This window comes from Pristis pectinata, chromosome 12, assembly GCF_009764475.1.
Source record: "Pristis pectinata isolate sPriPec2 chromosome 12, sPriPec2.1.pri, whole genome shotgun sequence".
In the NCBI taxonomy this organism is placed as follows: domain Eukaryota; kingdom Metazoa; phylum Chordata; class Chondrichthyes; order Rhinopristiformes; family Pristidae; genus Pristis; species Pristis pectinata.
The window spans coordinates 20,031,293-20,046,073 of NC_067416.1; the positions used below are offsets into that span (position 1 = coordinate 20,031,293).

Below are 14,781 nucleotides of genomic sequence, written 5' to 3' on the forward strand. Positions count from 1 at the left end.
GTCATCAGGGTTTGAGGAATAATAGTGAGATAAATTGATTCAGTGGCATTGGGTACATGTAAATAGTGGTCAATGAAAACTCTCTTGCTCTTCTAACGCCAGGAGCATCTTTTGGATTGAAAGAGCAGATAGCACCCTAGCTTAATGAGTAGGGGATTCCTAGATTTAAACCCAAAAATGGTAAAGTAAGATCAACATATTTCCAATTCAGTACAGTGTGCTCAAGTTTTTGGAATGTTCTTGAACGTTTTGACTTTTGACTGGATGTGCTACCACTGAACCAAGGCTGATGAAAGTGTATTAGAGAGCCAAGATACAATTATTTTAACCTTTACATGCTGGACTTTTGACTGGTTGATAGGTTCAGCTCAGTAGAGCAACTTTGTAAATGTTGCCACTTCCCAAGATTGATAGCAAGCAGAGGTAGTTTGGAATCAACAAATGTCTGCAGTCCAGGTTAAGGACAAAAGGCATTTGTGGTTTAGCCTCGCAGGGGCATGCAGTATTCTTTGCCCAAAGGCAGAGATCGGCAGTGGACAACAATAGATTTGGCTGCAATGCTCTCCGTAGTTTAGTATCTGCCATATTTCCCAGAGTACCCAAAGGAATAGTGTATGGAATTCTCTTTTAACTCAATTAAATGATTACTTCTGGGTCAAGATCAAGTGTGTTGTCCAAATGCATTTATTAATCAGTTACCACTTCATTATAACCACTGGACATTGTCAAATTCTCACCCTCTTGTGTAATTATTTCAGGGGAGTTATTTATATTCTTGAAAAAGGTTTTGTAATTGAGCCCTTGGAAGGTTCATCCACATTTGAGCACCTAATCTACCGAATGGAAGACCTGGAGGCAGAACCCTCTGTGTGTGGTGTACCTCACCATGACAGTCCTGCGACTCATAGCCATCATCACTTGAACTACGGAAGTTTACTACAGAATCCGAGGGTAAATAAAACCCTATTTCATTGTTTATTCATTTAAGAATACATTAGTGACATTGAGACAGAAAAATAAGAGGAATTCTAAAATATCTCATCAGTTTTTATCCAAGTGTTGGAAGTGGATTACAATTTGGAAATAGGATACAATAGGAAAAAATGGGATGATTGTAGGTTTAGTGTAAATGGAAGGTTGATGGCTGGCACAGACTCAGTGAACTGGGGGCCTGTTTCCATGGGGTATCTCTCTATTTAAGAGGGGACAGATCAATCGGTCAGAAAATGGCACATCCACCATAGCTAACAAAAGCAGGAACTTAGAATGCACACTTGTTAAACAGATAGTTGGAATGCCAGTGCCCCTGTTTAAATCATGGACTGGTTTTATCCCTGCCCATCTGGTAAAAATCAAGCAAGTGGGAGAATAAAAGTTCCTTAAGCTGTTACCTATCTTTCAGCTGATCTGCTGCAACTTTTTTTACTGCACGAAGCAAGACTAATTACATGTTTTTAAATTGTGTTTTGAAGGTAAACCCCCAACATTTCTTCATACACAGTTCTCCCATTTAGACAAAGCTACCAAATATTGGAATTGGTTTATTATTGTCACTTGTACTGAGGTACAGTGAAAAACTTGTCTTGCATACTGTTTGGAATGTGCTTATGATTTATTATACACAAGAGCACAAGAAAGTTGATCTGACATTCTGTTCCAAATTATCTCTGGAGTTGAAACTGGTGGAGATGTCTCCTTCTCAACAAAAATTTATAAAAAGGCACATTCAGAGTAAGAAAGGTTCTTTATTCTGGATTGCTCTGCCTACATGCTAACAGGGAAGGGCTGAGCAGGAAAACATTGGGAGCTTGTACCATCTGAATTAATTGAATTTTAATTTTAATCTGTCTCGTAGTTAATATTTGTGTATTACAGTTCACCTTCTCCAAGGGAGGGACAACCAACAGACTATTCTCATTCCTTCTGTATTTTTCTGATTGCATGAAGCAAATTGCATTCCATTTGTATTATGGAATCATGTTTGATCGGCTGTGCTTTAGCCAATAAAACATGCAAACTCATATCAATTTTAGTGCACTTGAAACTTGGGAAAACAGGTATATTTTCATATGATTGGTCTTAAATTGCTTGCCCCTAAAATATTAGCAGTACATTTAGAGGTACATATCATTGTTATGGATGTCCTGACATTGTAGAAACAAAGTAAGATGCTCTGTAAACTGAAAACTATGTATGAAAAATTTCTTGCATATAGTATGCACAGATATAGCTAAGAGTTAACCCTATTCAGGTATTTCCATTGAGATGCAATTTAATCTTATCTTCATATTTAACCATTAGGTAAAGCGTGCAGTTGTACCAAAAACCAATTATGTGGAGTTGGTTTTGGTTGTTGATAATGACAAAGTGAGTATCAGTTTATTTAAGTTATTTCAAAAATAGATTCCAAAGAACATCAGTCTTACTTACTTTTAGTGAATCTTTGTATTTTTCAGTATAATCTTCACAACAGAAATGAAACTCTGATTCAGCATCAAATGGTTCAATTGATTCATACTGTAAATGGAGTACGTATATTTTGTTTTCAAAATTTGTTCTCTAATCTGAGTTTACCTTTGAATATTCACATAACATTTGTAACTCCTGTGAGACATAAGTTTTCATGTAGTGTTGGTTAGAGGCAAGCAGATTGGAGGCTTGGAATGGAGACAACTGATCCAATGTGGTGGATTTTATGCATGGGAGGTCAGATATGATGTGGTTCAGTGATGGTATATTTGGTGTCGTGTGGATTAGCGGTAAGTAGTGTGATACAATTTGGGATAAAGATTCGAGTCAGAGTTATATTGTGTGTGGTATATATTTCATCCCTCTATTGGTCACGTTATCCAATGTCATTCAGTTTATATGAGAGCTTAACCAATGAATCACCTCCATGCTTCCAAAAAACATTAGGATAATGTCAGGGGTCTGCCCCATCTCTGTTTGCGCACTCACCCAACCACATCATTCCCATCAAGCAAGCAGAGTTCAAATTAGCCCCATATATTTTAAGCTGATTATACATGTATGGAAAGCATGCTATACTCAAAGTATTCCAGAGTTCTTTTCCCTTTTAATATTTTTCTGATGTTTTTTCATTAAACGTGAAAAAAAATGACATTCACTGGAATGATCTTCATGGCCTTCATTGACTGGAAGAAATTAATCGGACTTTTCATCATCTTTCAGATGTATAGCTCTCTGAATGTTGGTGTCATATTGACTGGTCTGGTGATCTGGAAAGATGAAGATCAGATTGCTATCACTACAAATGCTGGGGAGGTTTTGAATAATTTTGTAAGGTGGCGTCAACGAGTCCTGCTCCCTGAGAAGCAACATGACAGTGGACATCTGATTCTGTAAGTTTATTTGTGTGGGATGTTCGTCGGATTTCTTCCTATCTATTACTGTGAATTCAGTGAATGCTCCTTTAAAGATATATATTAAATACAGTTCAATACTGCAATTGCTCACTGCTGCAAAAAGCAGACTATCAAGTAAAATGGTTAATGGCATCCAGTATAAAAGAAGTGAACAAGAACTGCCAGGTGACTATCACAGTTTTGTCTTCCCTACAATACTTTGGAGCTCTTTGGTCTTCCATTTTATTCCATTTCTAAAACTGAAGCTGGAGACACTTAATTACTGCTTTTACATTTGCTTCAGTTTCAATACTTTGGGGTCTTGTTCCTTTATCTATGATTTATTTTGAAAGGTGTCTTGAGAATTTTGTTCTGTTTTTTCCTCTGTTGTCTTCCTTCAGGTCCAAAAGTTAAATATCCATTTACCTGAGCCACGATGTCTGGAAGGAGTTTCAGCCATCTCTTTAAAAGTTGATTTTGATTGTTTTAATCATGGTAAATATAAACAGTCAGAGTGCTTCATACTGCAAGATATAGACAATGGATTAGATATTGGATCCCATCATTCTGTTTTTCTGACCACAGAAGGGCCCAATATAGATTGCTAAGTGACAAAATAGCAACTGCAATGTGTTCAGATGGGATTAGTGCTGCATCAGGTCTTGGACCAGACCAGGATGTTTCCATCAGGCTTGATGTTCATGCTGATAACATTTTGACAATATTTGTCATGGATCTGTTGATGTCGCCTTCCATTTTGCAGCACTTTAAATCCCAAACAAGATATTGGAAAATGGAGACACAAGAGAGTGCAGATGCTGGAGCAACAGATGATCTGCTGGAGCAACTCAACAGATTGAGCAGCATCTGTGGGGTGGGGGGAGGGGCAAAGGAATTGTTGACATTTTGGTCCAAATCCTGCATCAGGTCCTGAGGCAGGGTTTTGTCCAGAAACATCAACAATTCCTTTCCCCCCGCAGATGCTGCTCAACCCGCTAAGTTCCTCCAGATGATAATGGAACACTCTGTTCTGTAGCCCCACTTTTAGCTACCATCATTCGTCACTCTCAGTGAACCCAAGTTTAAGTTTACTCCGTAAAATCTCTATTTAAAGGGCCGCTCACAACTTCCACTCAAACCTCTAAAGGCATACACCTTGATCCGAAGACCCAACTCCTGTCATTGTACTGCACCAGATAGACATCACAACACTCACACGTGGGAGTTTGGATGGTTCTGCCCTAAGACTATATTGCAGATTTGAACATGGAAGGCAGACATGCAAGGGGATCTTGAGGAAAGAGGAGGACACCATGTTCCCAAGCCCCAGGAAGTGTTCCTAGGCAAACAGATTTATACTTCAATCTCTCTGAAGAGCAGAGTATGCACAGTTTCACCAAAGCAGCCATCATACCATGATCTCCTGTCATGCTTGAAGTCTTTCCTGCCCATCTCTAATCATTCTTGAGAAGGTGGCAGTGATCCACCTACAAATCCACCTACAGAATGAAAGGGCTTACATACGATGAGCGTTTGTCGGCTCTTGGACTGTACTCACTGGAGTACAGAAGAATGAGAGGGGACCTCATAGAAACATTTCGAATGTTGAAAGGAATGGACAGAGTAGATGTGGCTAAGCTGTTTCCCTTGGTGGGTGAGTCCAGGACTAGAGGCACAGTCTTAGAATTAGAGGGTACCCGTTTAGAACAGAAATGAGGAGAAATTTCTTTAGCCAGAGGGTCGTGGACTTATTGGAATTCTTTGCCACATACAGCTGTGGAGGCCCGATCATTGGCGGTGTTTAAGGAGGAGATTGATAGGTATCTAATTAGTCAAGGTATCAAAGGATATGGGGAAAAGGCCGGAAATTGGGGCTAGATAGGAATAATTTAGTTTAGTTCACGGAGCAGACTCGATGTCTTGTGATCTTGTGATCTACAACTGAGTAGCATGCTAGCCATGCACATTTAAGAGGCCAACACATGGGCTGGGTCTGCAGTCACATTTAAGCCTTCACATTAATGATGGCAGATTTCCTCTCTGAAGGACATTAGTGAACCACTCAGGTTTTTGCAACAATCTGGTAGATTGTGTATTCAGTAATACCAAGGCTAATTGTCTTTCCTTTTTTCAACTTCCAGGCTATTACTGAATTTAGGCTAATAATCCAGAGATCAATCTCAGCATGGCAGCTGTAGAGTTACATTCAGTAATAATCTGAAGTTTGAAAAAAGAATGACAATTAGCCTTAGTAAGGATCTGAACGGGAGCAGAATACTAGCATGAGGTAGTCTCAGTTGTTGCCAGAAGAGAAAGATAATGGGAGAAGATATTGGAGGCTAGCACTCCCTAGGAGAGCCATGAGGCATCAGCTGGTGAATCACTCAGTTTCTCAGTCCACAGAGTGACCAAAAATGAAGGTCTGCAAGTTTCCGCCATCCCCATCATTGCTCACCAAAGTTATTAGCCTCAAAGTTAGAATGGAATAATTTGTTAGTCCAGCCTTGATTGAAAGGTTTCCTAAGCGCCTTGAACACCCTTTCTTGTCCAAAATTAGCAATGTTTGATAATTAATGTCTTAATTCACAACTATATCTGATGCCAAAACCCTTCGATATGATTTAACTCAAACATCAGCACAGATTTTTTTCATTAAAAGTTACCATACACAAACATAATGTCACTTAGAAGCTCTTCCAAATCTCACCATAATTTTTCAGCTTCTCTGAGCTCAACCTGCTGCATTCAAATACTTTATCTCAAAGTTATTAGCCATAAAAATATCAGACCTTTCCATTAACTCTCAGCCAGAATACTAAATTCTTTCTTGTACTGTGCTTATAGCATCTACACTGTAGGCTGTAATATTGTCAAACACAATGTAGCTATATGTGATTTGAGTTCTTCACAAGTGCTTAATTGGTAAATTGGCAAATTGGGTTATTATTGTTACGTATACTGAGGTAGAGTGAAAATCTGTGTTTTGCATGCCATCCATACAGATTATTTTATCACATCAGTACACTAAGGTAGTACAAGGAAAAAGCAATATAAGAATTCAGAATAAGGTGTTAGAGTTACAAAGAAAGTACAGTGCCGGTAGACACTAAGGTGCAAGGCCATTATGAGGTAGATTGTGAGGTCAAGGATCCATTTTATCATACAAGAGGTCCATTCAATAGTCTCATAATTGTGGGATAGAAGCTGTCCTTGAGTCTGGTGGTATGTGCTTTCAGGCTTTTATATCTTCTGCGCGATGGGGGGGGGGAGGGGGAAGAAGAGAGGATGTCCAGGGTGGGTGGGGTCTTTGATTATGTTGGCTGCTTTACCGAGGCTGGTTTTTGTGATGTGTTGAGCTGTGCCCGCAACTCTACAGTTTCTTGCGGCCTCGGTAGAACTGTTTCCATATGTTGCTGTGATGCATCCAAACAGGGTGCTTTCGCTGGTGCATCTCTAAAAATTGGCGAGGGTCAACAGGGCCATGCCAAATTTCTTTAGCCTCCTGAGGAAGTAGAAGTGCGTTTTCTTGGCCATGGCATCTACATGGTTGGACCAGGACAAGCTGTTGGTGATGTTTACTCATAGGAACTGTAATTGACTCAGGGACTTTATCTTGCGACTAACAATCACTTTACATTGAAGTGATGTTCAAAATAGATAAATGAGCTTTAACATTGATCTCAATCATTTATCATGCAATGTCTCCAGATCTTAAATTGAAGCGCATTGATCCCTTTAATACCACCTGTTTTTTTGATGTATCACCAGTTTGCTGCTATATATAAGCAGGTGTCGTTAGAGTTGTATCTGCTGTCAACAACCAGGAATGAAGCTCACTGTGAAATGTCTGTGGAGTAACAGTGAAAGCTGTATTTTTAGCTTTGTGAGATGGTGCAATATGGTGCAAATAACATTATTTAAAGCATCACTCAGGAAATTGAGAAGGGATGGGAAGAGAGCTGTGAGATGTGGCAGGATTCCCGATAGTTCTCCTCAACAATCAACTGTGAAATTTCTGTGATTTCTGCTCAGTGTGTTGAAGGTGCTATAATGCCCTCAGTAGCTTAATGTACTCCTAAGGCAACTGAATATCCTGATACATGTGCTGTTCACCATGTCTTTCTGGGCTGTTTTCTATGTGTGATTCTATCTGTGAGGTGCTCACAAAGTGCTTTTCCACTTTTAGATGGAAGCAAACTGAGCCAGTGAGTTTTTCCAATTCAACAAAATTTGTATTTATGCTGCAAAAATATAATAGAACAGAGACTGCTGTAAAAAAACATAGAACTTTAAACATGAATTTAATAACTTTCATGCTATAATGTGATGCAGTGCTGTGGCTGCAATTAGGCTTAGGGAAGGATGGTCTGATTTAGTGTACTGAACATCCAATGTCACATTGAATGCCCTTTCCCGTAAGGACCAGGTTCACACTGCTCAGTCCACTGGGAAATGGGGCATTTGGGGATATGTGCTGCAGAGTAAATGCAAGGATATGAAAGAGTCAGGAAAAGTGCCAAAATCTTGAGGAAGAACAATATGTTCTTGTATAGTTCTTTGACCCTCAGAAATCTGGACAGATTACATGATCTGCATCTGCTGTGAGGCAGTTTAACAGATGCCGTTAAAGCCTGCAGATCCATGCTTACAGCAGGGAATCTCTCAAGCACTCTAGTTTCATGGCTTTAATCTCCCTACTCTTGCATAACAACAGACCGTGCATGCAAAGCAGCAGTCTGTTCACGTGCATATAGCTGTAATGGATGCAGCTCGAACCTGTGCATGCTTGGAGGCCGCTGTGGTGCCAATGATGGAAGGCAGTCAAGTTTATACTCTGGGTGACATCATTTGAGAGTTTGGACAAGGTGCAACAAATTGTCCATCGGATGAATCACCACTGGTGGTATTTCGTTATGCACCGTTCCCAACCTTCTCCTTTGTGCTTCTCTTTCATGGTGCCCTTCTGTATCCTCTCACCCAGAATGGCTGAGCTGTCATGCTCACTAACCGTATCCCATTTGGCCTCCTGCAGCCCAAGTGCCTCACCTCATGAAATGTGACCCATTATTCCAGTTTCTGCCTGTGCATCTCTCGTGGTGCCTGTATCCAAGCTGGTGAACTGTGTGCGACGGTGGTTTCCATAGACTCGGGTGGCCTGAGTTTGCTTGAATTTGCAGAAGTGATTCATTCCTCAAATGAATGTTCCACCTGCACCTCTGCCTCTGCCACGTCCTCCTCTTCCCCAGGCTTCTGTGACAGAGCTGCATCCTTTTGGTGTCCAGTCACACTTGGACTCAATGCAGTGAGAGAAGGAGAAGAAGGACTTTATCTGTATAACTGCTGTTACAAGATAAGCAGAAAGCAGACATGTGGTCGGTTGAGGAAAGGCCAGCAATGTGAATGAAGAGTGAGTGAACCTATATAGAAACATGCTTGATCAGTATGGGTGTTCTCAGCAACCAAGTATCTATAGCTGGTCTGCACTATGCCCCATCAATCCCATTCCCCCTCCTTCTACCCCTGAACTTATTTTCTCCACATGCCTTTCAACTCCCCTTTGATCCTTTTGTCACTTACCTACACTAAGAAGGTAATTTACAGTGGCCAATTAACCTACCAATACATATTTGGGATGTGGGAGCAAACCGGAGCATCTGGCCGAAACCCATGAGGTCATAGGAAGTCGTACAGCATGGAAGCAAGTCCCTTGGCCCAACCTGCCCACACCGACCAAGTTGCCTACATGAGCTAGTCCCATTTACCTGCATTTGGCTCATATCCCCCTAAACCTTTCCTATCCATGCACCTGTCTAAATGTCGTTTAAACTTTGTAAGTGTACCAGCCTCTAACACTTCCTCTGGCAACTCATTCCACATACCCACCACCCTCTGTGTGAAAAACTTGCCCCTTAGGTCCCCTTTAAATCTTTCCCCTCTCACCTTAAACCTATGCCCTCTAGCTTTAGACTCCTCTACTCTGGGAAAAAGAGCGTGACCGTTCACCTTATCTATGCCCCTCATGATTTTATATACTGTATCTATACAAGGTCACCCCTCAGCCTTCCACGCTCCAGGGAAAACAGTCTCAGCCGATCCAGCGTCTCCTTATAACTCAAGCTCTCCAGTCCCGCTAACATCCTCGTGAATCTTTCTTGCATTCATTCTAGCTTAATGACATCCTCCCTTTAGTATGGTGACCAGAACTGCACACAGTACTCCAAGTGCAGTCTCACCAATGCCTTATACAGTTTTAACTTGACATTGCAACTCTTGACTCAATGCCCTGAATGATGAAGGCAAGTGTGCCAAACACCTTCTTCATGGCCCTGTCTACCTGTGTTGGTAGAATGGGCAAACTTCACAGAGATAGCATTCAGGTCAGAACTGAGCTGAACTGGTTCAGATCCTTGGAGCTGTGAGGGACCAGCACTAACTTCTCTGTGTTTTAATAATGTTTTGTTTATCTGTATCCAAATCCTAGGCCACCGGAATCTATTATCTGACCATATATCTCACCTAAATCTATATACAGTATATCTCACCATATATCTCACCAGAATCTCAGGAATTATTTTAACACTACCAATGAATACAGTAATAAAAAGGTTGCAATGTCTTCAAGTCCTGCAATTTTCTCTCATGTCCTGCAATTTTCTTTCATTTCAGGAAACTGTAATTGGTCCTGATGTATGGTCTTGGAGCTATGTGATTATCCTAGCCCCTGCCTCACAATGACACTGAAGTATTGTGCCAAAAATGTAATTATACTGCATACTGTCCAATACCCAATTTCGGATGACCACCACCATTTTTCGCTAGCGCCTTCATTTCGGCATCATGAGTTGATCAGAATCAGGTTTATTATCACTGACATATAGAATATAGAACATAGAACATTACAGCACAGTACAGACCCTTCAGCCCACAATGTTGAGCTGACATTAATCCTGCTCTAATATCTATCAAACCCTTCCCTCCCATATAGCCCTCCATTTCACTATCATTCATATGTCGTGAAATTTGTTGTTTTGCAGCAGCAATACAGTGCAAGACATAAAGACATAAAAATTACCATAAGTTTCAAAAATAAATAAATAGTGCAAAAGAGGAATAATGAGGTAGTGTAGATAGTGTAGATAAGTAGGTAGATTAGACTTAAATCTCAGCTTTTATATTTATTACTTTAAGTACGTTCAGCAGAAATGTTACTACTTTAACTTTAGGTGGTCCCTTCCTTTCCATGCTGTGTTGATTAATGTTGAAGGAGCTTTCTTTGATGTGTGGTACTTCTTCATCCCAAGAAAAGCCACATTTTATATGTGAACTGAGAGCAGAGTGCTAGCTGGTTATTCATTATGGATAGCATCACATTTGAGCCTAATCTATTGTCAATGTTACATATTTTTCAGCAGGAATCACCAGAGAGTGACTGGTTCGTTCCTCTTTCCTCAGCTTGAGCAATTTTAATACCCATATCATCACCCAAGATTGGTGTGGCCTGACTCGGCAATAACTAGATATTGACCATGTGCATTGGCAAAATAATGGACTCTTATCAGGTTTAGTTTACCTCAAAACACTTTAGCTTGAGAAATGAAGTTTAATTTGATATTGAAAGAATGAGTAAAATTAGGCAAGGGTGGGAAGTAAAGCACAAATATTTTTGTTGCCCATCATTCAATTTGTATTGAAATTACTTGAACTGAATATTGGAAGGGCCTTATAACATACAACTAATGTGATGCTGCAGATTTCTGTATGTCCATCACCAGTTTCATTCCTGATACTTTTAGCTGTAAGTTTGCTTTGATAAATGTTTCACAGAAACAATGTTTTCTTGATTTTGAAATATCAACTACCTGTCAATCATTGTAAGATCAGATTGCCTAATTTCACTTCCTTTCTGTGTCTGTTGCAGAGGTAAAGCACAGTTTAGAGGAATTCTAGGACTGGCCTTTGTGGGCACAGTCTGTTCTTCCGGGCTTGGAGGTGGAATTAATGTCGTAAGTGATCTGCTTTATTACTTCAGTTAAGCAGTTGAATAAATTGGGAATTTAATGTTGCTAAATGCATATCAGTAGCAGAAATGTAATTCTTTTCAATAGTTTAGTCACTTTCAATGTTTCAAAAACAAAGGATATATTTTTATCCTTTTGGTGAAAGTGTATTTATATATACTTAGATATACCAATATATTTATTTTATGTGGCTTAGTAACTTAATTAAAATAACTTCCAAAGACACCTCAAACAACAATGTTAAACATTCGTAGCCTGGAGAAAAACATTAAAAGCCAAGTTCCTTTTGTCGCTTGTCTGCCCAAAAAAATAATTTCTTACAATGTAGACTTTTCAATCAGTCTGTCTTTATCTACTGCACTACTGTCGTATCTGGGGAACCTTTACTGAATCCATTCTTACACAGCTAGAAGAAGAGAAAGCTCGTAAGACAACAAACAGACTGCCCCTCATCTTAAATCTTAAATCTCCCTTCATAATTGACCATCAAAATGACCTTGCTGTCTTTATTTCATGGCCAATATAATTTCTTCCCAAGCCATGTTTTATTTTGTTATTCTAAAGATCCAAATACATCATTGTTGATTACACCTTAAATCTTAAGTATTTCTGCAGGATTTACCACACTGTTTTCTGCACCTCAGTTATTTAATTCTTTAGCTATTCCTTTCCCATAAGCATTTAAAACCAAACTTTGCCATTGCCTAGTCATTGCCTTCAGTCTTGTCCCCTATTTTTTCACTATTGTGTGCATCTTACATTACCTGGCACCACATGGGTTTCTCGATTAACAAGCCATATTCTAAATGTAAAGTCCCCCTGTTCTCTTGGAGTGAATGCAGTGCAGTTATGTTTGATTTTCTTCAGAACTGATATTTAATCTGAAAGAACAAGGGGGTGTGTAGTAGTATAACTAGTCTGTTAATTCCAATGACCTTATATCTGGATAGTAATAAAGTGATCTAGAAGTACTTCAATGCTTTAAAATGTGTATTAAAGTAACACTGCATGAGGACCCCTGCCTGACATGGGGAACACAAATTTCATCCATGCACCATGCTTGTTATATTCACAAAATCTGGCTCTTCCATCAATAACATACTGAAATCACACATTAGTTGCAAAGTCACACACAAAGTCAAACTGCAGTGTGGTCTCCTGCCATGGTGGGGACAGTGGTGAGGGCCCATCGAGCAAAATCATTATAGAGCTACTATGAGGTGGGTGGGTGATAAAAATGGGCATTCCATGCCTACAGTGGCCAATGGGATATTATGAAATCATGTGGGTATCAGTGGTGCAAATCATTGTGCTCAGAAACCCCTCTCTCCGAACAAGGCAAGAAGAGGCAATTACCTTGGGTTGGAAGATAGTGGCGCCATCTGAGACTAATGCCTTGCTTCACAGCTGGACTCCCCAGTAGCAGATCTGGTTGGTGTATTTCCTGTAAAATGCTGTACCAGACCTTCCTCCTGCAGTAAAGGCCTGCACTTATTTCCTAAGCACAACATGAGTTGGGCACTGTATTTTGATCAGTTTCTTTGCCATACATAACCAGAAAAGGCCTTGCTACTGTTTACAATGGTGTGCACTACATACATGGAATTGCCAGCTGTAAGATAAAACTAGTATCACATAGTGGCAAAAAGCATTGACTTGCTCAATAGGATTTATAACTCTGGCTTCTTGCATCACTAAAAGTCACTCAAACCAAGACCCATTCAGCCCTCACCCATGCGTTGGCTGACCTGCATTATGCTTGATACAACAATGGCTCAGTTTTAAAATATTTATCTTTGTTGTCAAATCCCTCTGTGCGTTTACTCTCCCTTTTTCAATAATCACCCTCAGCCTGGCAACTCCTGACATATCTGTATTTCAAAAAATCAACCCTGCATTTTAATTTCTCCATATCTCTGAATGTGTCTTCAATTGCTTAATCCCACCCCCAAGTTTCTGGAATTCCCCACCCCCTCCGAACGAGACCTGGGACCCCTCTGTCTCTCTACCTCCCCCTCCTGTTTTTCAAATAGTCTTTACAGCTGACCCCTTAAGTTTTCAGTGGTCCAATGCCTCCTCACCTTCTATTGCCATATCGCCAAGGCTGCAGCATATGCCATCAACAAAATGCACTGCAGTTACTCGCCTAAGCTACTCTGCTCTCCAAAATCCGTGATTTGTAGCACCAGAAAGGACAAAGTCAGTGGATGCATGGGAACACCAACCTTACAGATTTGCCTCCAAGTCACACACCATCCTGATTTGGAAGTACATTGCCATTGCCTCATCAACATCTTGGTCAAAATCCTGGAACTCCTTTTCAGCATTGTGAAAGTACCTTCATCAGAAGGACTGCAAAGCCCCGACGTCATCACCTCCAGGACAGTGAGAGATGGGCAATGAATTCTGGGCTTCCCAGCAACACCCCCATTCTAAAAAATGAATGAAACAAAAATGGTGCAGTGTCAAGTTTTATTTGTTAGCATTCCTCTGAAGCATGACATAGCTTATTAGAAATTAAAATTATAATTTATTAAAAGTATAAATTATGTTTTACCATGTTGGAGATGCTTTATAAATGGAAGTCACTGTTGTTGTAAAGATTCTTTCCCTCCTAGTAAATCCTGCAGTCGAATCCATCTCTTCTTTTAACTAGTTTGCAGACAGTAATCTGGCAAGGGCTGCAACACTTCTTGCTCATGAATTAGGGCATAACATGGGCATAGGACATGATAATAATCGACCGTGTAAATGTCCAGACCCTCGTTGCATCATGTATGGTTCTCTTACGTAAGTACAGACCGCTGAGTTGATATTTTTTCCATGGATGTGAAAATGTGAATTGTTTTCTCTAGTTGCATTATAATGTTTAAAGTTGAATTTCAGCTGAAGTGATGGATGTCAGAACAATCTAAATCTAACAAAAAGGAACATTATTGGAAATGAAGATTACTGAGTGAATTGACAAAATTGATCTAGGCAGATTATCTGCTTGGATGAAGGAGTCAAGTCTCAGGACAATTATAAATGAGGAAATAAGGGGGAAATGTGGAATAAATTACCATGGCAAGAAATTGAATCACTTATTTTAAATACATGCAAAATATAACTTGTGATTCTGGAGAGAATAGGGTATATGGGATATGGTGACTCATGTCCCGATAGAAAACAGTACAGGCTTTTTAGAGCCTAATAGTGTTTTCTAGTTACTAACATCTCTTATCATAGAATCATACATTCATATGGCACAGTGGGAGGCCATTCAGCCTATCATGTCTATGTCAGTATTTTTGGAAGGGCTATCCAGTTAGCCGTAAACTGGTACAACTATTTCTGATTCAAACACTTACCCAGTTCCCTTATAAAACTAAGGATTAAATCTTCTTCCAATGCCCTTA

General features: G+C 39.9%; 1 protein-coding gene across 1 annotated transcript in view; it reads left to right on the forward strand.

Moving 5' to 3' along the window:
• Window positions 1-14,781, forward strand: part of zgc:174164 (uncharacterized protein LOC570656 homolog) — a 53,372-nt gene that overhangs the window by 18,764 nt on the left and 19,827 nt on the right. Inside the window, exons 6-11 of the mRNA XM_052027801.1 lie at window positions 759-951; window positions 2,302-2,367; window positions 2,457-2,528; window positions 3,193-3,362; window positions 11,284-11,368; window positions 14,040-14,173. Of these exons, the coding sequence (XP_051883761.1) occupies window positions 759-951; window positions 2,302-2,367; window positions 2,457-2,528; window positions 3,193-3,362; window positions 11,284-11,368; window positions 14,040-14,173 (720 nt within the window). The remainder of the gene's footprint in view (window positions 1-758; window positions 952-2,301; window positions 2,368-2,456; window positions 2,529-3,192; window positions 3,363-11,283; window positions 11,369-14,039; window positions 14,174-14,781) is intronic.